At 43.6% G+C, this 23,047-nt stretch overlaps 1 protein-coding gene across 1 annotated transcript in view; it reads right to left on the reverse strand.

The window, feature by feature from the left end:
• The window catches only part of dnah2 (dynein, axonemal, heavy chain 2), a 432,951-nt gene that overhangs the window by 303,699 nt on the left and 106,205 nt on the right, over nucleotides 1-23,047 (reverse strand). Inside the window, exons 13-16 of the mRNA XM_060919614.1 lie at nucleotides 21,545-21,727; nucleotides 16,815-17,029; nucleotides 16,547-16,693; nucleotides 12,239-12,395 (exon numbers count right to left, since the gene is read on the reverse strand). Of these exons, the coding sequence (XP_060775597.1) occupies nucleotides 12,239-12,395; nucleotides 16,547-16,693; nucleotides 16,815-17,029; nucleotides 21,545-21,727 (702 nt within the window). The remainder of the gene's footprint in view (nucleotides 1-12,238; nucleotides 12,396-16,546; nucleotides 16,694-16,814; nucleotides 17,030-21,544; nucleotides 21,728-23,047) is intronic.

Genomic DNA, 23,047 nt, shown 5'->3' on the forward strand with positions numbered 1-23,047 from the left:
AAAAAGAAGGATGGCTATAATGAAAAGAACCCGATCCCCGATATGGTGCAAGTTCTTTTGGACCTGTTTTTCCTCCAAAGGCCCTGGAAACCTTGTGAGGGTACATGGCATCATGGACCCCATGAAGTACCAGGAGATTTTAAATTAAAATCTGGCTGCCTCTACCAGGAAACTAAAACTGGGTCATCACTGGCTTTTCCAGCAGGACAGCGATTCCAAGCATATGTCCAAATCAACACACAAATGGTTCACTGAGCACAGAATCAAGCTTCTGCCCTGGCCATCTCAATCCCCTGACCTGAACCCCAGTAAAAACCTGTGGGGTGAACTGAAGAGAAGAGAGAGCACAAGAGAGGGCCGAGGACCCTGGATGATCTGGAGAGATTATGTCAAGATGAACGGTCTCAGATGCCCTGCTCTGTATAAAATATTACAGGAGAGACGCAGTGCTGTTTTACTGGCAAAGGGAAGGTGTACAGAGTATTAAATGCAGGGGTGCCAATAATAGTGGCACATGTGTTTTTGTTGAAAATAATTCTTTCTTGATGAGGGATTTGTTTTTCTCTAAATAAATTAATTTCAATTAAAGGTTGGGGTTTCCTCGTTTTTTGTTGTTTTTTTTCAGTGTGAGATGAAGCGACTTCACCAAAAGATGGATTTTTTTCTAACCATTTTTACTGATCTTTACAACGAGTACCAATAACTATGGAAGGCACTGTGCATGTTTTAAGTTTTTACTTCATGCAAGAATATGTTTCTAAGACCTCTACTTTCGTCTGCAATAGGTCAATGAATTGATCATTAGTATTCACATAACAGTCTGTCCACTGGGTTGGAAAATGTTAAACAGCTACTACATAAAGTCCAATTATTTCTGTTATTTTTGCAACATTATTTCAATATGTTTTAAATGAATGGGACAAGGACCTAATCTATGCGATAGAATGTTGCGGAAATATTTACCAACAAATAAATTCCACTAGATGTCCATCCATTTTAATGAGTTATGTTAAGTCATCTCATCTCATCTCATCTCATTAGCCGCTTTATCCTTCTACAGGGTCGCAGGCAAGCTGGAGCCTATCCCAGCTGACTACGGGCGAAAGGCGGGGTACACCCTGGACAAGTCGCCAGGTCATCACAGGGCTGACACATAGACACAGACAACCATTCACACTCACATTCACACCTACGGTCAATTTAGAGTCACCAGTTAACCTAACCTGCATGTCTTTGGACTGTGGGGGAAACCGGAGCACCCGGAGGAAACCCACGCGGACACGGGGAGAACATGCAAACTCCACACAGAAAGGCCCTCGCCAGCCCCGGGGCTCGAACCCAGGACCTTCTTGCTGTGAGGCGACAGCGCTAACCACTACACCACCGTGCCACCTATGTTAAGTCAAGTCAAGTTTATTTGTATAGTGCTTTTGACAATAAACATTGTCACAAAGCAGCTTTACAGAATTTGAACGACTTAAAATATGAGCTAATTTTATCCCTAATTGATCCCCAATGAGCATGCCTGTGGCGACGGTGGCAAGGAAAAACTCCCTCAATCGACATAAGGAAGAAACCTCGAGAGGAACCAGACTCAAAAGGGAACCCATCCTCATCCGGGCAACAACAGACAACATGACTATAACATTTACAGTCCTAACATAAAGTCAGCTTCGTTGATGCTATAAACCCCCTACTGATGGAAACCCGAGCGCAAAACCGTTCACAACCGTAGTCCCAGCAAGTCAGCAAGTCAACTGCAGTCCCAAAGCCAGCAAGTCAACTGCAGTCCCAAAGTCAGCAAGTCAACTGCAGTCCCAAAGCCAGCAAGTCAACTGCAGTCCCAAAGCCAGCAAGTCAACTGCAGTCCCAAAGCCAGCAAGTCAACTGCAGTCCCCAGCCACAAAAGCACCACTGCAAGAGTCCAGAGCGTCCTCCAGGCATGACCCCCAACTGTCCACATGGGGCCGCCCTCCACAGGAGCGATGCGATGAGACTCCAACCAGACACAGGGCACCAGGATGGATCAGGCAGGTCCGAGGAGTTATGTGAGTCAGTGAACTTTGAACTCGCTGACGTCTTACTAAAACACTACTGACCAATCGGTAAGTGTGAATGTTTACACTTCCGGGCATCTACTGCATAGTGCATTGTCATAAAGTTGTCATGAAAAGGTCAAATAGTAAACTGACAAACATGGTTGAATTTCGTCCATCCAAATGATACATGCAGGTTCCATGAATTTGTAAGTGATGTGAATTCTATGTATTTTATGTCCAACTGTCAATAATGAGTGTTGATATTTTCTATAATGGGACCATAACTTTGGTTCAGTCCAAACCTGGTTGTCTATTCGAAAGTGAAATATATGACAGCAGTGGCAATAGCGCAGTAGGCTATCGACGGAACAAACAGCATTTTAAGACAAAACTGTTTGAAAAGGGGTAAAACATATATTCGAAGGGCATTTGGAGAGTGTAGACCTGCACCAAGGACAATAGTCAACTCTTCTATATGTGTCAGTCCAGCAGATTTTCATCCCAGATGCTCAGATTATGGATTTTGAGTTATACCTGCTCTGTATGCAGGAAATACAAACCAAAGTGGAATTGGACCAAGGGAAGTTACTGTAAATCTGACATGAAATCATGTGCATGCAACCCAGAACAGTTTCCAAGCAGAAAGCCTTCAAAATGTCCTTGACGTTTCAGCTAGCTCTAAAGTGACCAAGAATTTGGACCAGAATGACACTACTTTTACTATAAATTTGCAAAACAGCTATAGGTAATTTAATTTGATGCCTCATTGATTAGTTGGTGGTGGCACGGTGGTGTAGTGGTTAGCACTGTCGCCTCACAACAAGAAGGTTCTGGGTTCGAGCCCAGTGGCCGATGGCGGCCTTTCTGTGCGGAGTTTGCATGTTCTCCCCGTGGGTTTCTTCCGGGTACTCCGGTTTCCCCCACAGTCCAAAGACATGCAGGTTAGGCTAATTGGTGGCTCTAAATTGACCGTAGGTGTGAATGTGAGTGTGAATTATTGTTTGTCTCTGTGTGTCAGCCCTGTGATGACCTGGCGACTTGTCCGGGGTGTACCCCACCTCTCACCCATAGTTAGCTGGGATAGGCTCCAGCTTGCCCGCGACCCTGCACAGGATAAAGCGGCTACAAATAATGGATGGATTGATTAGTAGGAACCATGCCAAATTCATTTTTAGTACTATGCCAATTACGTCAGAGTATTAGTCACCGATACACTAACATGGGATCAACTTTAACCTGTAGAAAATGTTACCAACAAAGCTAGAACTGTTGTTGATACAAGATACTCAGTCATAAAATGTGTTTTTATTCTTTCTAACCTCTAACCATGCAGTGTTGAAAACATGGAGACCAGGACTCCGAATCAGTCAGTACATGTACAATGAATGGACGGTGATTCATTTCCGGTTCTGGACAGTAACTACATGGTATTCATTTAAAACGAGTCCCTGTCTCAAATCCTCTGGAACCAGCCTCAGTCCAACACAGTCATGGATGATGTTAAAAGTGGTAAATGTATCCTGTAGGGGCGCTACTGAGGTGATTACTCATTGATAGTTACTGGATCAGCCAGTGAAAACGGTGTAAAATATTGCACGCTTTTCAACACCGTTTCTACGTGTTCTGTAAAGAGAACACCCATCCGTCCATTATCTGTAGCCGCTTATCCTGTTCTACAGGGTCGCAGGCAAGCTGGCTATGGGCGAGAGGCGGGGTACACCCTGGACAAGTCGCCAGGTTATCGCAGGGCTGACACATACAGTGCCTTGCAAAAGTATTCATACCCCTTGAACTTTTTCACGTTTTTCCACCTTACAACCACGAACTTAAAAGTTTTTTATTGATTTTCTGTGATAGACCAACACAGAGTAGCACATAATTGTGAAGTGAAACAAAAATGATAAATGGTCTTCAAAATTTTAAACAAATAAAAATCTGAAAAATGTGATGTGCATTAGTATTCAGCCCCCCTGCGTCAATACGTTGTAGAGCCACCTTTTGCTGCAATTACAGCTGCAAGTCTTTTGTGGTATGTCTCTACCAGCTTTGCACATCTAGACACCGAAATTTTTGCCCATTCTTCTTTGCAAAATAGCTCAAGCTCAGCCAGATTGGATGGAGAGCGTCTGTGAACAGCAATTTTCAAGTCTTGCCACAGATGCTCAATGGGATTTAGGTCTGGACTTTGACTGGGCCATTCTAACACGTGAATATTCTTTGATCTAAACCTTGTAGCTCTGGCTGTATGTTTAGGGTCATTGTCTTGCTGGAAGGTGAATCTCCTTCCCAGTCTCAAGTCTTTTGCAGCCTCCAACAGGTTTTCTTCCAGGATTGCCCTGTATTTAGCTCCATCCCTCTTCCCATCAACTCTGACCAGCTTCCCTGTCCCTGCTGAAGAAAAGCATCTCCATAGCATGATGCTGCCACCACCATGTTTCACAGTGGGGATGGTGTGTGCAGGGTGATGAGCAGTGTTAGTTTTCCGCCACACATAGCGCTTTGCATTTAGGCCAAAAAGTTCAACTTTGGTCTCATGTGACCAAAGCACCTTCTTCCACATGTTTGCTGTGTCCACTCCATAATGTGAAACGCAACACATTCACCTCAGGACTGTGAACCTTACACACAGCACATACACCTCAAGTCTGTGCACCTTACCTTACCTTGCAATACTTCATAATGTGTAATATTTTATTTTATAATGTGACTCTCTCGTGCAATAATTTATAATGTGCAATACTTTATAATGCGACTCTCTCTGTGAAATACTTTATAATGTGCAATGAGCAATACCTCACTCCATAATGTGTAACACAACACATACACCTCAGGACTGTGCACCTTACACCCTCCCCCCCCTTTTTTTCCCCCCCTCTCTCTCTCTCTCTCTCTACACGCTGTTTGCACTGTTATTGGAGATGCTTTAATCTCATTGTACATGTGTATAGTGACAATAAAGGCATTCTATTCTATTCTACATGGCTTCTGACAAACTGCAAACAGGACTTCTTATGCCTGTCTTTCAACAATGGCTTTCTTCTTGCCACTCTTCCAAAAAGGCCAGATTTGCGGAATGTACGACTTATAGTTGTCCTGTGCACAGATTCTCCCACCTGAGCTGTGGATTTCTGCAGCTCCTCCAGAGTGATCATGGGCCTCTTGGCTGCTTCTCTGACCAGTGCTCTCCTTGCTCGCTCTGTCAGTTTAGGTGGACGGCCATGTCTTGGTAGGTTTGCAGTTGTGCCATACTTTTTCCATTTTTGAATGATGGATTGAACAGTGCTTCTTGAGATGTTCAGAGCTTGGGATATTTTTTTATAACCTAACCCTGCTTTAAACTTCTCCAGAACTTTATCCCTGACCTGTCTGGTGAGTTCTTTGGTCTTCATGATGCTGTTTGTTCTTCAGTGTTCTCTAACAAACCACTGAGGCCTTCACAGAACAAGTGTATTTATGCTGAGAGTAAATTACACACAGTAGGACTCTAACTAATTAGATGACTTCTGAAGGCAATTGATTGCACTGGATTGTATTTGGAGGTATCAGAGTACAGGGGGTTGAATACTAATGCACACCACATTTTTCAGATTTTTATTTGTTTAAAATTTTGAAGACCATTTATCATTTTCGTTTCACTTCACAATTATGTGCTACTCTGTGTTGGTCTAACACATACAATCTCAATAAAAAACTTCAGTTCGTGTTTGTAAGGTGGAAAAATGTGAAAAAGTTCAAGGGGTATGAATACTTTTTCAAGGCACTGTAGACACAAACAACCATTCACACTCACATTCACACCTACGGTCAATTTAGGTGGGGTTTACATTAGACCGTATCAGCGGATCATCAGATTAACGTTTTTAAAACGATTCGCGTGCACACAGCAACGCCAATACATGGATACGCTCGGCTCCGCAGGCATCCTGCGCTCCAAATCACTCCGCCCTGAACAGCGAGTGCCCTCTGGGGGGTGCGCACTCCGGCCCTGCGCAGCTCACAGAGCGCGCGAGTGAAGCGCACGAGCAGTGATTCGGGACAAATAGCAGGAAGTGAAAGTCCGCGCCGTTTTTCAGCAGTCGTGTCACATGACCAACGTGGCATGACCAACGCCAGCGAATCAGGAAGGTGGATGTCACAGTGACGTTGTCCAATGACAACGTCAGCTAGAGCTCAGCACAGCGTATCCTCGTTCCTCAATGTTTACACAGCACCGGATCAGATACGTAATGGATTGAATACGTGGGCCCTGGCGGATTCAAGTTGTTCCGCCTGTGGAGTCGTTTCCCGGCGTTTTAATGTGAACGGACAGTGCATCCACGACGAAAATGAGACGGATACGGTCTAATGTAAACACCACCTTAGAGTCACCAGTTAACCTAACCTGCATGTCTTTGGACTGTGGGGGAAACCGGAGCACCCGGAGGAAACCCACGCGGACACGGGGAGAACATGCAAACTCCACACAGACAGGCCCCGATCAGCCACTGGGCTCGAACCCGGACCTTCTTGCTGTGAGGTGACAGCGCTAACCACCACACCACCGTGCTGCCCGTAAACAGAACATCTGGTACAAAAATCCCGTGGCGGGATACACATGGATATATTTCCAAAACTATTAGAAACATCATGAACAGATTTTGAAACCACTGTCCCTGAGTGCTTACGTTTCAACAGCTAGCTTACATGTGTATCCCAGAGGATTGCTGGTACCCATGAAGTGCTGTGTAAGCTACTTGGAAAGTGTCGTGAGATAAGCTACCAGTTACTGTACATTAAACACAATGACGCTTCGCTACACTGACACTACCCCCAGAGAAATGTAGCAAGCTAAGCTACACCAACATGGCAAAAGTAGTTGACCACATCAGAAGCTACAGTACCAATCAAAAGTTCTACACATCTTCTAATGAATTGTTTTTCTTAACTCAAAGATACTTCGTGTCTTCAAGTAATGATGGACTGTCGTTTCTCTTTACTTAGTTCAGCAGTCCTTGACATAAGACGAATGACTACAGTTGTACTGCTTCAGTTGTTTGTGAAAGAAAAACCCATGATAGTTACTCTCACGGCCCCAAAACCAATTTGGCAGCAAAAATAAATAAAGAAACAATCGAAAAAACATGTGCTCCACATAATAACAAAATGCAGGTGTTGAGAATGCGTGAACGTTCGTCTGTGTGTGTGTGTGTATGCGCACGCACCTGTGTGTTTGCTCAATTTAGATTTGGGTATATTTGCAGGATAAGCTGTAAGTTAACTCGCAACTCAATTCCTCAACTCAAACTACCAGGAGTGACTCCTACCAATAGGCTAGCTGGGCTAGCTTTCAGAGGTAAAATAAAATCAGTGCAAGTTTCCGTATTTTAAACATCGATGTCATCCTATCTGTGGTTAACAAACGACAGAATGATATGAAGTGTGGGCGGCACGGTGGTGTAGTGGTTAGCGCTGTCGCCTCACAGCAAGAAGGTCCGGGTTCGAGCCCCGTGGCCGGCGAGGGCCTTTCTGTGTGGAGTTTGCATGTTCTCCCCGTGTCCGCGTGGGTTTCCTCCGGGTGCTCCGGTTTCCCCCACAGTCCAAAGACATGCAGGTTAGGTTAACTGGTGACTCTAAATTGAGCGTAGGTGTGAATGTGAGTGTGAATGGTTGTCTGTGTCTATGTGTCAGCCCTGTGATGACCTGGCGACTTGTCCAGGGTGTACCCCGCCTTTCGCCCGTAGTCAGCTGGGATAGGCTCCAGCTTGCCTGCGACCCTGTAGAACAGGATAAAGCGGCTAGAGATAATGAGATGAGATATGAAGTGTGACGCTGTGTAACTGTAATGAGCTCCGTGCTGTAGGCAGAGATACTTTCTGCTGTCGGTTCATGCAGCCAATCGGCATCAGTCGTGTCACGTGACTTACACAGCATGGCACACCCGCCTACTTTTAAGCTCCAGTGGGCTAATATATTCTCACCCATTTTGGTGACGTTTCCGTAATAGTCGTGTTACGGACTCAGTCACAGGTGTAATGAATGTGAACGAAGTGGATTATTTACGCGATCGTTATTTTTCCGCTGAAATATGTTTGGAGGAGAAAGTGAAAGTTGACAGACTGAGTACACGTTATTTAATCAAAGTACAAATTACACAAAACGACAGATGACAGGCATAATTTTAGTGGGTTTTTTTCCGTTCAAACAAGAGTTACAATTTTTCCGTGCGCTGTGTTTGTTATTCAGACAAAATGCAGATCAGACTCAAATGCAAATTTATATAAAAACTTTTCAGTTATTAGTGATATTATTCACTGCGCCCCAACACACACACACACACACACACACACACACACACACACACACACACAAATACCACCAGCCGCTACTGCAAACTACAGTATCAAAATAATAAAGACCTGCTTCAAACAGGAACAACACTGCAAAGTTTATGAAATGACATTTGATGTGTGCATGTGTGTGTTAGACAGATCTCTCTCTCTCTCTCTCTCTCTCTCTCTCTCCATGGAATCAAGTTTCAGCCGGTGCATATCAAAGTTTCCTCCTTACTAGGTGATATCACCATCATAAGGAAGTGCTTTTATGGCTACGCGTGTACGTCACATGCTGGCACTGGCACAGGATGGGATCACATACTATTCCTTAGATCTGTTCCGCATATTTGATTTGGCGTAGGTTTTACACCGGATACCCTTCCTGACGCAACCATCCCCAATCTTTCCAGGCTTGGAACGAGCACAAAGTATGCACTGGCTTGTGCAACCCCAGTGACTGGGTATTTTTACCTAACCTGCATGTCTTTGAACTGTGGGGGAAGAAACCCACGCAGATACGGGGAGAACATGCAAACTCCACACAGAAAGGCCCCCGTCTGCTGTGGGGTTCGAAATCAAACCCTTCTTGCTGTGAGGCAACAGTGCGAACCACTACACCACCATGCCACCCCGTGGATGCTACCGCGCTACTTGATCAATAAAAGAGCTTCGCTACTGAAACGTTATTTGATTCAGAAAACAGCAAAATCACCATCGCACTACTGAGAAATGTACTTAGAATGATGCTTCTGTCCAACACTGTAACCGTGAATGTGAACTGTGATATGGAGTGTGATGTGGAGTCATTTTATTTCTACACTGGTTACATTTTGTCACTACTGAACTTTACTGCTATCAACTGGATTCTAAGATGTCTGGCGCTGTTGTGCGCAGGTTTCTGGTCAACCCAAATGCTGGATCTGCCCTGTGACTCGGATCCATGCCAAGCTTTAATAGGCTCTTCCTTGGCCAATGCTACACCCTTCCACCAAGTTTCATGCAAATCGGGATGTTACAGGCAGACAGACAAACCACACCAAAAATATAACCTCCTTGGTGGAGGTTAAAAACAGAAAGAAGCTTTAGAATCTCATCTCATTATCTCTAGCCGCTTTATCCTGTTCTACAGGGTCGCAGGCAAGCTGGAGCCTATCCCAGCTGACTACGGGCGAAAGGCGGGGTACACCCTGGACAAGTCACCAGGTCATCACAGGGCTGACACATAGACACAGACAACCATTCACACTCACATTCACACCTACGCTCAATTTAGAGTCACCAGTTAACCTAACCTGCATGTCTTTGGACTGTGGGGGAAACCGGAGCACCCGGAGGAAACCCACGCGGACACGGGGAGAACATGCAAACTCCATACAGAAAGGCCCTCGCCGGCCACGGGGCTCGAACCCGGACCTTCTTGCTGCGAGGCAACAGCGCTAACCACAACACCACCATGCCGCCCGTAGCTGATCATACATCTGTTAAACCCTTTAATTTTGAGTAATAATTTTTAGGAGGCTTAAATTATATCTAACACACTGTAAAACAAACAGACTAAAAAAAAAAATCTGCTCATTGACTGTACTTTTCTATCTGACACTCTGAGCCAAACTAAATCAAAATTGCAAAATACACCAATTATTGACATTCTTGTGAAACCCCACCTCCAGCACAGTCTGAAAAAAAAAAAGCTTGGTTACACTGTCCTCGTCAACCTCTTCCCTTTCCCAGAAATGTGATCCCTTGCTGCTCAAAACTAATTGTTGTGCATCAATTGGTTTGTCTGGATGCTTGCCCGGTGCTCCCTACACACCGATTTGTCAAAAGTGCCTGATATTTTCAGACTTCATTAAAGTTAAATGTTGTGTTACCATTTTGTATGGGTGCCTTAAGACTCTTTTGTCATGTACATAGTATTGCGTAGTAGTTGCTTTCCAAATCCTTGTTCCAGGAACGCTTAATACCTCAAAAGAGCTTCTTTTTGGAGAGGTCTCCATTAAATGATTTATAGACTTGTTCCACTAGGGCTTTAAATACACCTCTTTTCTAAGTACCTGTCCTATTTAGAGCTCCTTATTCCTTATTATTGATTTACTTTAAGACTTACTGATTATAAGCATGCATTACAGCCCTTTACAATGTCTTGCAAAAGTATTCATCCCCCTTGGTGTTTGTCCTGTTTTGTTGCATTACAAGCTGGAATTAAAATGGATTTTTTGGAGGATTAGCACCATTTGATTTACACAGCATGCCTACCACTTTAAAGGTGCAAGTTGTTGCTTTATTGTGACACAAACAATAATTAAGATGAGAAAACAGAAATCTGGAGTGTGCATAGGTATTCACCCCCTTTCGCATGAAACCCCTAAATAAGAGCTGCTCCAACCAATTCACTTCATAAGTCACATAATTAGTTGATTAAGATCCACCAAAGTGTCACATGATCTGTCACATAATGTCTGTATAAATCATCCTGTTCTGGAAGGACCCTGACTCTGCTACACTACTAAGCAAACAACATGAGAACCAAGGAGCCTCCAAACAGGTCAGAGACAAAGTTGTGGAGAAGTATAGATCAGGGTTGGGTTATAAAAAATATCCCAAACTTTGAATATCCCAGGGAGCACCATTAAATCCATTATAGCAAAATGGAAAGAAAATGTCACCAGTACAAACCTGACAAGAGAAGGCAGCCCACCAAAACTCACAGACCGGGCAAGGAGGGCATTAATTAGAAATGCAACAAAGACACCAAAGATAACACTGAAGGAGCTGCAAAGATCCACAGCGGAGATGGGAGTATCTGTCCATAGGACCACATTAAGCCATACACTCCACAGAGCGGGGCTTTATGGAAAGGTGGCCAGAAAAAAGTCATTGCTTAGGAAAACACATTTTACGTTTGCCCAACAGCATGTGGCAGACTCCCCAAACACATGGGAGAAGATTCTCTGGCCAGAAGAGACTAAAATTGAACCTTTTGGCCATCGTGGGAAATGCCATGTGTGGCGCAAACCCAACACTTCCTATCACCCTGAGAACACCATTCCTACAGTGAAGCATGGTGGTGGCAGCATCATGCTGTGGGGATATTTTTCATCTGCAGGGACAGGAAAGCTGGTCAGGACTGAAGGGAAGCTGGATGGCACTAAATACAGGGCAATTCTGGAGGAAAACCTGTGTGAGTCAGCCAGAGGTTTCAGACTGGGATGAAGGTTCACATTCCAGCAGGACAATGACCCTAAACATACTGCTAAAGCTACACTGGAGTGGTTTAAAGGGAAACATTTAAATGTCTTGGAATGGCCTAATCAAAGCCCAGACCTCAATCCAGTTGAAACTCTGTGGCATAACTTGAAGATTGCTGTACACCAACGCAACCCATCTAACTTGAAGGAGTTGGAGCAGTTTTGCCTTGAGGAATGGGCAAAAATCCCAGTGGCTAGATGTGCTAAGCTAATAGAGACATATCCCAAGAGACATGCAGCTGTAATCACAGCAAAAGGTGGCTCTACAAAGTATTGACTTTGGGGGGTGAATACCAATGGACACTCCAGATTTCTGTTTTTCCATCTTAATTATTGTTTGTGTCACAATTAAACAAAACAACTTGCACCTTTAAAGTGGTAGGCATGTTGTGTAAATCAAATGGTGCTAACCCTCCAAAAATCCATTTTAATTCCAGCTTGTAATGCGATAAAATAGGACAAACACCAAGGGGGATCAATACTTTTGCAAGGCACTGTACATACAACTAAAGGGAGCATTCTTCAAGTTTGTTGGGCTCCTTCCTGAAATCCTTATCTTTTGTATTTAAAGCATAACTGTAATTTGTTGGCATGTGGTGGGCAGTTTTGTGCTGTTATTAGTCAGCTAATGGATGCTGACCTTGCTGGTATGCATTCTGCAGTCACGGATGAAGAGGTTGATTGGTCCCTTTGAAGACCACAGCAATTTGGTCAGACCTGGCTGTATCTTCTTATCCAGGAAATGGATGCGCTCCTGAAATAAGCCCAGTGTGTCAGGAGAAAGAGCCTCGATCACTCTGTTAAAGGACACAAATGTGTATGTGAGCATTTTCATTGAAATTGTATTGCTTATTTAAATTCATTGTTGTTGTTTTTTCTTTACACATTATGACATTACACACTTTGCTGCATTTTACAAACATGAAAAAGAGCATTTCATAAACACACCAACACTGGTAATTGAATTTTTTAAATGAATACAGTACAGAGGGAAATGCTTGTTGGAATTTGTTCGGTATAAGTGCTTATTTTCAACTGGCATCTCCATAATACAATAAATGTAGTGACAATATGGTGCTGATGATTCACAGAGTCTCTCTCAGAACTACAATGAGTACTTCAGTCTGAAGTGGTGGTTGTGAGTGTGTGTGAATTTGTGTGGGTATTAAAAAGCCTATGTGAGCAATGTAGGATGTTATAATACACTACTGAGAGGGTCAGCAACATGGGTGTGAGTAGTTTCAGCACAGAGGAGATATTCATTTCTTGATAAAGCAAGTGTTTAAAGCTTATGAAACGTTCACATGTGCATGATAACCTTGAAGTAATAAGAACATCTAGTTTAAAATGGCAGGTTGTTTGGTTCTTGTCATTGTGCAAGTATTGCATTATACTGTAGCGTATTGCTTGTGAACCTGAATGAAAGATTAATTGAAGCTGAATCACTGAAATCCCTGCACTGGTAAACATAGTAACAATATGGTGTGAAGTGTGCCGTTTGTCTTGTTCCTTGTCACAGAAGGACTGCAGGTTCAATGCTGCTGCTATAGCGCACAAGTTTTCATTTATTTTGGATTTTCTGAAATCAACACAGGGTCAAAATTATATATACAGGGTCCATATGCACACCCGGCGGCATGGTGGTGTGATGGTTAGGGCTGTCACCTCACAGCAAGAAGCTCCAGGTTCGAGCCCCGTGGCCAGCGAGGGCCTTTCTGCGCGGAGTTTGCATGTTCTCCCCGTGTCCGCGTGGGTTTCCTCCGGGTGCTCCGGTTTCCCCCACAGTCCAAAGACATGCAGGTTAGGTTAACTGGTGACTCTAAATTGACCGTAGGTGTGAATGTGAGTGTGAATGGTTGTCTGTGTCTATGTGTCAGCCCTGTGATGACCTGGCGACTTGTCCAGGGTGTACCCCGCCTTTCGCCCATAGTCAGCTGGGATAGGCTCCAGCTTGCCTGCGACCCTGCACAGGATAAAGTGGCTACAGATAATGAGATGAGATCCACTAGTAAGTTTCATCTTGACCAGATACTTTTGGTAGCCATCAACAAGCATCTGGCAGAATTCCATCCATTATCTGTAGCTGCTTATGCTGTTCTACAGGGTCGCAGGCAAGCTGGAGCCTATCCCAGCTGACTACGGGCGAAAGGCGGGGTACACCCTGGACAAGTCACCAGGTTATCGCAGGGCTGACACATAGACACAGACAACCATTCACACTCACATTCACACCTACGGTCAATTTAGAGTCACCAGTTAACCTAACCTGCATGTCTTTGGACTGTGGGGGAAACCGGAGCACCTGGAGGAAACCCACACAGACACGGGGAGAACATGCAAACTCCACACAGAAAGGCCCTCGTTGGCCGCTGGGCTTGAACCCAGGACCTTCTTGCTGTGAGGCGACAGCGCTAACCACTACACCACCGTGCTGTCTGGCAGAATTCTGGTCAGATATTTGACCACTCTTCTTGGCAGAGATGGGAGAGTTCAAGTAAATGTGTGTACTTCCTGGCACAGACCTGACTTTTAAGGATAGTCCACATATTTTCAATCAGGTTGAGGTCAGGACTTGTTTTCAGCTTAATGTTAGCCTTCTTTATCTGTTCCACAACCAGCTTTGATGTATATTTGGGGTCGCCTTGTTGGAACACCCAATTGTGTTCAAGTATCTGATGGTTTGAGGTTATGCTGAAGAATTCTGAGGTACTCCTTGTTCATTATTCCATCAACTTTGTGTAAAACACCAGTTCCATTGGCAACAAAACAGCCCCAGAGCATGATGCTACCACCACCATGCTTAACAGTTGGTACAGTGTTCCTCTGTACCTCTGTTCACTGTGGCCAAACAACTCACCCTTTGTCTCATCTGACCATAAAATTTTCTTTCCAGTAGACTTTTTCTCCGTCCATATAATCAGCTGCAAAATATAGTCGAGCTTAAAGGTGTTGATTTTGGAGCAGGGGTTTCTTGCTTGGACAGCAGCCTCTCAGAACATGGCAATGTAAACCTCATTGACTGTAGACAGTGTTCCAGTAGCTTCCAGTTCATGGCAGGCCTATGCTTTGGTGGTTTCTTGGCTGGTCCTGACCATACAAACCAATTTCATCTCAGCTAACGGAGACAGTTTAGTTCTTCTTCCAGCAAAGTGGCTTGGCAAAGAGGCTACACCTCCCAATAACTTGTACTTACAATTTTTTTTTTCACTGATGGTCTTGGAATCTGAAGTTGTTTAGAAATGGCTCGAAGAGACATTCCTGAATTGTGTATGATCCTCTTTCTCAGATCTGCACTGAGCTCATTGGACTTTTCCCATTGGATGGTCAAGCCAATGAATGCTATTAAACAAACTTTATATGTTGGCACAGAGAAGCTAACAGTTGTAGTCAGTATGATCAATAACAGGAAGTTAAGCGGCCTTGTCAAGTTAAAAGACATTTTGGAACTTTCAGCACAGCTGAATTAATAATTTAAGGGAGTGTATATATACTTTTGACTCTGTGTTGATTTCAGATAACTAAAATGCAATCTGTGCACCAACTTCTTGTGTTTTTCTATTAAAGATGTATATTGTACAATAATTCTGCCAAAGAAAAAGAATAGTTAAAAGAAATAACTGAAAGCCCAACAGTGTCATGACATTTATGTCTATGTACGTAAACTAGGCATGTAACAATATATCACGCGATAATAAATTGTGGTATAAATTTGTGACAATTCAAATTGATGAAATAAAAAACTAGCTGCGATTATTATTATTATTATTAAGATGTGTAATCTCTTCATTTTTCTTAGCTGTAATTGCATGTTTAGACAGCAATAACACACAATAAAGGGAATGCACATGACTTCACCATAAACTGAATTAAGACCGCTCTAAAGCTGTAAAACACACAAAAAAAAGATATAAAGTGGGAAAAAGACGGTGTGCGATTGACTATATAAAAAGATTTAAGAAGAAATCGGAGCTATCTTGTTACAGACTGCCAAAAGCAAAAGAAAAGAGAAGGAAATCGAGGTAGTACAAATGTTCATAAATGCTTATTTGTGATGAGCTTTTTTTTCTACTTTTCAACAAAATGAATAATTTTGTTAATATGCTATTTTATTTTTTTTGCAGTCCAGTTTCCATCAAATCCTGCGCTCTGATTGGCTGGCAAGTGGGTCCGTATCCTACGTTACAGACCCCGGTTATGGACCTCTGGTGACTCGCTCGTTCACAACAACAACAAACACAGTAGCAATTTTTGTCAACATTTATCTTTTTTATAAGATTTATTTATAAGATTATCAAAAATCTTATACATTTTTGCCAGCATTTCTCAGGAGAATAGCATTAATTTTACAGCATGGGTAGCGATAACGACAGTGTTCACAGCGAAAGCGAGTTTTACTACCCTGAGGAAGAAGAAATAAAAGAAAACATTTCAGGAGAAAGCTAAAAACCTTGAACTGCTGCTAACGCCGAGCAAAAACATGGCTGAATGACTCCTATTTGTATAAATAGGGGACTACATAGGCGGCAAAATGTAGTTTTTTTCCTGCCATGGAAGTGCACTTGTATACCGAGGAGGAAGCAATTTGCATTACAGCCATGAATGAGGATTCAGAATGGTGGCTCGGCTCGGATTTCCCTTTCGGGCGCTCTCGTTTTCTGTTTATTTTCAATAAATAAATGACCATATATAATATTTTGGTCTCATTTGTTGAACTGGGTTCTCTTTATCTACTTTTAGGACTTGTGTGAAAATCTGATGATGTTTATGCAGAAATAGAGACAATTCTAAAGGGTTCACAAACTTTCAAGCACCACTGTGCACCACTGTCTATTCACAAGATAACTGGGTAAGTGATAGTGGGATCTCATGAGGATATGAGACACTTATGCATGAGATGTCAGTGTGTATCTACAGTATGTATGTGAGATTATTGCAGTGCTCTGCAGACCTATTGTAGTCTTTCACCAGCAGTAGAACACTCTCGATCAAGTTATACAGGTCCGCTCTGTGCTGACAGGTCTCAGATACAAAGTGCGGGGCCTCAAACTTCAGCTGCTCCCAGTAATAAATCTCATTAAACATCTTCAGGATGCTCCTACACAACCAACACAACAAGGTGATAGCCTCATGAAAACAAACCAATATGATAATGTCTACAGCAATAACCATCTGTGCAACTGAGAGGGGAAAAAAAATGTGCAAAAGGGGTCACGTACTCGTTGAAGTTGATGTCCACCATGCCTGGTTTTTCCTTGCAGATGATCATAAGAGGCTGGTCAAGTTCCCTGATCATGTTACGATCCAGACTCTGGCTCCACTCACTGTACAGCCTCTTCACCCGATCATCCATTGTTTGCACCAGCTGCTTATAAGCCTCGTGCACTTCCTGCTCAGTATCACTGTGTGACATGAACTGGGAATGCTGCAGGACCTAAAGTCACATAAAAGCACACAAATATGACCACACACACACACACCAAGTATCCTGTGTACACTGCAAAAAATGGCCTTTCAAAAATAAGAAAAAAAAGATTAAAACAAGGGCAGCACGGTGCTGTAGTGGTTAGCGCTGTCGCCTCACAGCAAGAAGGTCCTGGGTTCGAGCCCCGTGGCCAGCGAGGGCCTTTCTGTGCGGAGTTTGCATGTTCTCCCCATGTCCGCGTGGGTTTCCTCCGGGTGCTCCGGTTTCCCCCACAGTCCAAAGACATGCAGGTTAGGTTAACTGGTGACTCTAAATTGAGCGTAGGTGTGAATGTGAGTGTGAATGGCTGTCTGTGTCTATGTGTCAGCCCTGTGATGACCTGGCGACTTGTCCAGGGTGTACCCCGCCTTTCGCCCGTAGTCAGCTGGGATAGGCTCCAGCTTGCCTGCGACCCTGTAGAACAGGATAAAGCAGCTAGAGATAATGAGATGAGATGAGTTCTTATAACAAGATCGCACTTCTTACATTTAGCCATTCAAGTCATTTTTATTTATTTCATTTTAAGGGTATTTCACTTAAATTCATGACAAAGTCTTAGCAGTAAAAACTGAATTTAAGATAAATATACTAATATTAGGATTGTTAAATTCTACAACTAAGCATTGCTAGCTTAAAAGATTCTCCTTTTGTGACCTGTAATTAGTAAAATACTCTAGATATGAGACCAGAGACTATCTTGAATCAAGTTGACGACACGTGTAGCATTCCATTTCAACATTCAAACATTAAAACATCTCTTAAGATTCCACTTCCCCAGGACCTCAGGCACCAGAAAAAAAAAAAAGTCTACGCATTTTGACTTACAGTGCTTACACAACGCCAAAGCAACAGTGCATTTTGGGGGCAAGATTCAAAGATTTCAGTAAAGTTCATTTATTCCCAAAACAAGCATACTTTTTTTTTTCTTGAAACAAGATGAACCGCATTTGACAAATGTCCAAAATGTACTTACTTGTTTAGAAAAAAAAACTTGTTTTATTTTCAAAGGTGCTCCAAATAAGACTTTTTCAAGACATTTTGTCTATACAAGATTTTCAAGATGGACTGTCTAAAAACTAGCCTTTCTAGCTAAATGAGGTTTTGCTTGTTGGGCAATTATGTCTTATAATAAGGGTGGCTAGATGTTTTGACTTGAAAATAGACAAATAAACTTCCTACGATTTTTATTTTTTGCAGTGTACAAACAGATAAACAGATATATGCGTCCACAAAAAAAAAAAAAGAGCTCATTTCTGAATGAACACATGCACGAAGGAATGGGTGAAGTTGTCTACATATGGAATCCTGCATGCATGGCTCTTACAAACAGCTAACAACTGCACAGGAAGCTCAGCGTAATAAACATTCATAAGCATTAAATCACAAAATCTAAGACATACCGTCATCCAGCTAAAAACTGCTCAAGTCTCAGAAATTCCTCGAGCTCAACACAACTCATATGGCAAACATTAAACTTTGGATCTTGCCTCCTGTTTGTTTCCAAAAAAAAAATTTTTTTCCTTTTTCTTCTTCTTTTTTTTTTTTTTTAATCGGCTTCGCTGTGCACAGAAACACAACCTAATCATATCTGTGTGCAATTACGGCTCTCTGCTGGTCTTAATTGTGTTCTTAATGAAGGCAGAAAACTGAATTTAAACACAGCAGAGAGTCACCCTGCTCAGCAAGTTGGTGGTGCAGCAAAATACAGTACCGGCCAAAAGTTTGTACACCCCTACTCATTCACAGCTTTTTCTACATTGTCGAACAATACTGAAGACATCCAAACTATGAAAGAACATATGGAACATATTTGGAATTATGTGGGAAACAAAAGTGCGCAACAAAATGTGTTTCATGTTTTAGATTCTTCAAAGCAGGCACCATTTACCTCGATGACGCTTTGGACACTATTGGCATGATCTTAACCAGCTTTATGAGGTCGTTGCCTGGAATGCGTTTCAGTTAACAGGTGTGCTTCGCCAAAAGTGAATTCGTGCGATTTCTTGCCTTCTTAATGCGTTTGTGATCATCTCATCTCATTATCTGTAGCCGCTTTATCCTGTTCTACAGGGTCGCAGGAAAGCTGGAGCCTATCCCAGCTGACTACGGGCGAAAGGCGGGGTACACCCTGGACAAGTCGCCAGGTCATCACAGGGCTGACACATAGACACATGCCCCTTTTCCACCAAAGCAGTTCCAGGGCTGGTTCGGGGGCCAGTGCTTAGTGTGGAACTGGGTTTTCTGTTTCCACTGACAAAGAACTGGCTCTGGGGCCAGAAAAACCGGCTCCAGGCTAGCACCAACTCTCTGCTGGGCCAGAGGAAAGAACCACTTACGTCGGGGGGGGGGGGGGAGTTGTTAAGACCAACAACAATAACAAGACCGCGAAAGATCGCCATTTTTAAGAAGTAGCAGCTGTACAAACGCGAAGTCATCCATTATTATTATTGTTGTTGTTGCCGCTGCTTCTTCCGGGTTGTTTTTGCTTTGATATTCGCGCCAAGGTTTATGCAAACGTAGCGACGTAACTGATGTATACAGCGACATAATGACGTATACAGCGATGTAATGACGTGTCTCCTCTTAGCACCACGAGGTATGGAAAAGCAAACTGGTTCTCAGCTGGCTCGCAAGTTGAACGAGTTGTGAACCAGCACCAGCACTGGCCCCGAACCAGCCCTGGAACTGATTTGGTGGAAAAGGGGGAACAGACAACCATTCACACCTACGGTCAATTTAGAGTCACCAGTTAACCTAACCTGCATGTCTTTGGACTGTGGGGGAAACCGGAGCACCCGGAGGAAACCCACGTGGACACGGGGAGAACATGCAAACTCCGCACAGAAAGGCCCTCGCCGGCCACGGGGCTCGAACCCGGACCTTCTTGCTGTGAGGCGACAGCGCTAACCACTACACCACCGTGCCACCCTCCATTTGAGATCAAACAGTAAATAATAAACATACAGTAAATAGCCCTATTCCATGACTGTAGTGATCTATATTATGTCAAGAACTGCTCAACTAAGAAAAGAAACAACATCCATCATTACTCATCTCATCTCATCTCATTATCTCTAGCCGCTTTATCCTGTTCTACAGGGTCGCAGGCGAGCTGGAGCCTATCCCAGCTGACTACGGGCGAAAGGCGGGGTACACCCTGGACAAGTCGCCAGGTCATCACAGGGCTTCCATCATTACTTTACTTAATAAAAATAAAGAAAAAACACTGAATTAGAAGGTGTGTCCAAACTTTTGAACAATACTGTGTATATACACACACACACACACACACACAGACAGAGAAGTAGAAATATATGGAGTGAAATGTGGAAGAAGGAGGACATATAGATAAAGAGACATATAGATAAAGGAGACATATGTAGGGAGACATATAGATAAAGAGAAAAATGGGGAGAGAGAGCAAGTTAAAGGGGTGGTGGTTGGGAGGGCGGTTCCACATGGTGAGTGGAGCACACAAGAGAAGCAGCTGGGTTTAATAGTGTTAAAGCCTGTGAGGACGGAAGGTGTCTGGCTGAGTTCCAACGGTTCTGGACCTGGCTGATCCCAGCAGCCTACATCTCACAGGAATTTGAAATGCAGTTAAGCTGCACTGTGACACCGGCCAGTCTCAGATCAGTGGAGGGGATAGTCAGTAATCGAATTCATTTGTAGCTAAAGCCCTACAGAGCTCACCTACATGGGCTGATCAAGTCTGCATACATGCTGGGTACAACCCAGCTAATAAGATCCTGTAGTCACCTTAATGCCTTTAGTGAGGCTTGATACAGTATGAGGCGTCATCCGCTCTCTGGTCCTCTGACGGCCAGCTTCAAAAGACTAACTTTTATGACTGGGATAAATGGGCGTACGGTATTTCTTTCGACATCCTACGTGTTTACGACTCATCCATCTGCTTTCGTTTCTCCGTTTTAGAGCTTTCACGGCGAGGTGCTTACAATCCTATGCTGCCAGACTTTTCTTTGTTTGATTTTCATTCGTTTTTCAACGTTTGAAGTGAATCTGGATGAGCTCTGACAACAGACCTGAACTAAAGCAACAGATTTTCCTGGCCTCTTTGGAACTTGATCTGTTTTTGCCGCGGCGCGAGTCGAATGGAGCACCTGGCTGTTTTTATTTTGCATTTTTGGTCTCCGATTTGGGAGTGAAATGTGAGGTGTGGGAGTGCAGCAGAAGGACTGGTGCAGGGCGGCACTGGAACATGCCTAACTGTGAACCTGTAGTGACACTGCGCTCGCCCTGCGAACGGGATGTGTGCGGGCGATGGCCATCAAAAAGACTAACTGACAATATCGTACAAATTTGTCGTTTGCTTTTTCCTGTTTGTATTTGTGCTTCTGCTTTTCCTTTGGCACTGATTTTTAAAGTTACCTCTTGATATTATTACACTTTGTAGTACCTGGCCAACCATGCGATTATAAAATGCTCGACACCCACTGACTCAGACACCTGTTCTCACACACACACCTTCATTTGCCTGTCCATACAGCAGCGCATGGCTCTGACCAAGTGAGCCTGGCCAGCATAGTGGGGCTTATGTGCAGGACTGCAGACTTCCTTTTGGCCCAGCTTTGTTTTCAGTAGAACCAGATCCTTCATGAACAGACTGTACACCTCCTTCCACTGCCTGTCTAAAGTCTGCTTAATGGCCTGAGAAAAAAAAAAAAGAAAGACAGAGAGAGAACAAAAGCACAGGAGGGAGAAAGGTAATGGTTAAAGAATAATAAAAAAAAAAAAAAAGGAAATGGAGTACAAGTTAAACCGTAGTAATTACTGAAGGCTGAGGTAAATTGATCTTAATCACATATGCTGCACATAACAAAGAAGGGAGCACTTCAGCAGAGAGCAGGCGTGCATAGGGCACTAACACCTGCTCTGAATGCCCTGCAAATGAATGCGTTTGAGGGAATAAAAGCCGAGCTGAGGGAGCGCTGAAGAAAGACTATCAGTGGTGCTGTGTGGTCTTGTCGTGAAAAGGGAACTGGTCAGTGCACAACATGTCAAAAGCTCATGAATCGACGCTTCTATTATATTCCAGGAAAATGGTGTAAGGAATAAGTTTTTAACTTTTTGAGAACGAGATCTAAACCGCGAGGTACGGTCAAAATTTGGTTTCGAAGGACGTCGCCATTAATGAATCACGAATATAAAATTAAGCATAGACTACCGTTCAAAAGTTTGGGGTCACTTTGAAATGTCCTTATTTTTGAAAGAAAAGCACTGTTCATTTCAATGCAGATCACTTTAAACTAATCAGAAATCCACTCTATACATTGCTAATGTGCTAAATGACTATTCTAGCTGCAAATGTCTGGTTTTTGGTGCAACATCTCCATAGGTGTATAGAGGCCCATTTCCAGCAACTCTCACTCCAGTGTTCTAATGGTACAATGTGGCTACGTTTACATTAGACCGTATCTGTCTCGTTTTCTTCGCGGATGCACTGTCCGTTTACATTAAACCGCCTGGAAACGCCGGGAAACGGGAATCCGCCAGCGTCCACGTATTCAATCCAGATCGTGTCAGCTCCGGTGCTGTGTAAACATTGAGAATACGCGGATACGCTGTGCTGAGCTCTAGCTGGCGTCTCATTGGACAACGTCACTGTGACATCCACCTTCCTGATTCGCTGGCGTTCGTCATGTGACGCGACTGCTGAAAAACGGCGCGGACTTCCGCCTTGTATCACCTTTCATTAAAGAGTATAAAAGTATGAAAATACTGCAAATACTGATGCAAATACTGCCCATTGTGTAGTTATGATTGTCTTTAGGCTTGCCATCCTTCCACTTGCAAGTGGTAAGTGATGTGCGCTGGGATCACACACACAGCGGCTCAGTCCCGAATCACTGCTCGTGCGCTCCACTCGCGCGCTCTGTGAGCTGCGCAGGGCCGGAGTGCGCACCCTCCAGAGGGCACTCGCTGTTCAGGGCGGAGTGATTTGGAGCGCAGGATGCCTGCGGAGCCGAG

This window comes from Neoarius graeffei, chromosome 1, assembly GCF_027579695.1.
Source record: "Neoarius graeffei isolate fNeoGra1 chromosome 1, fNeoGra1.pri, whole genome shotgun sequence".
NCBI lineage: Eukaryota > Metazoa > Chordata > Actinopteri > Siluriformes > Ariidae > Neoarius > Neoarius graeffei.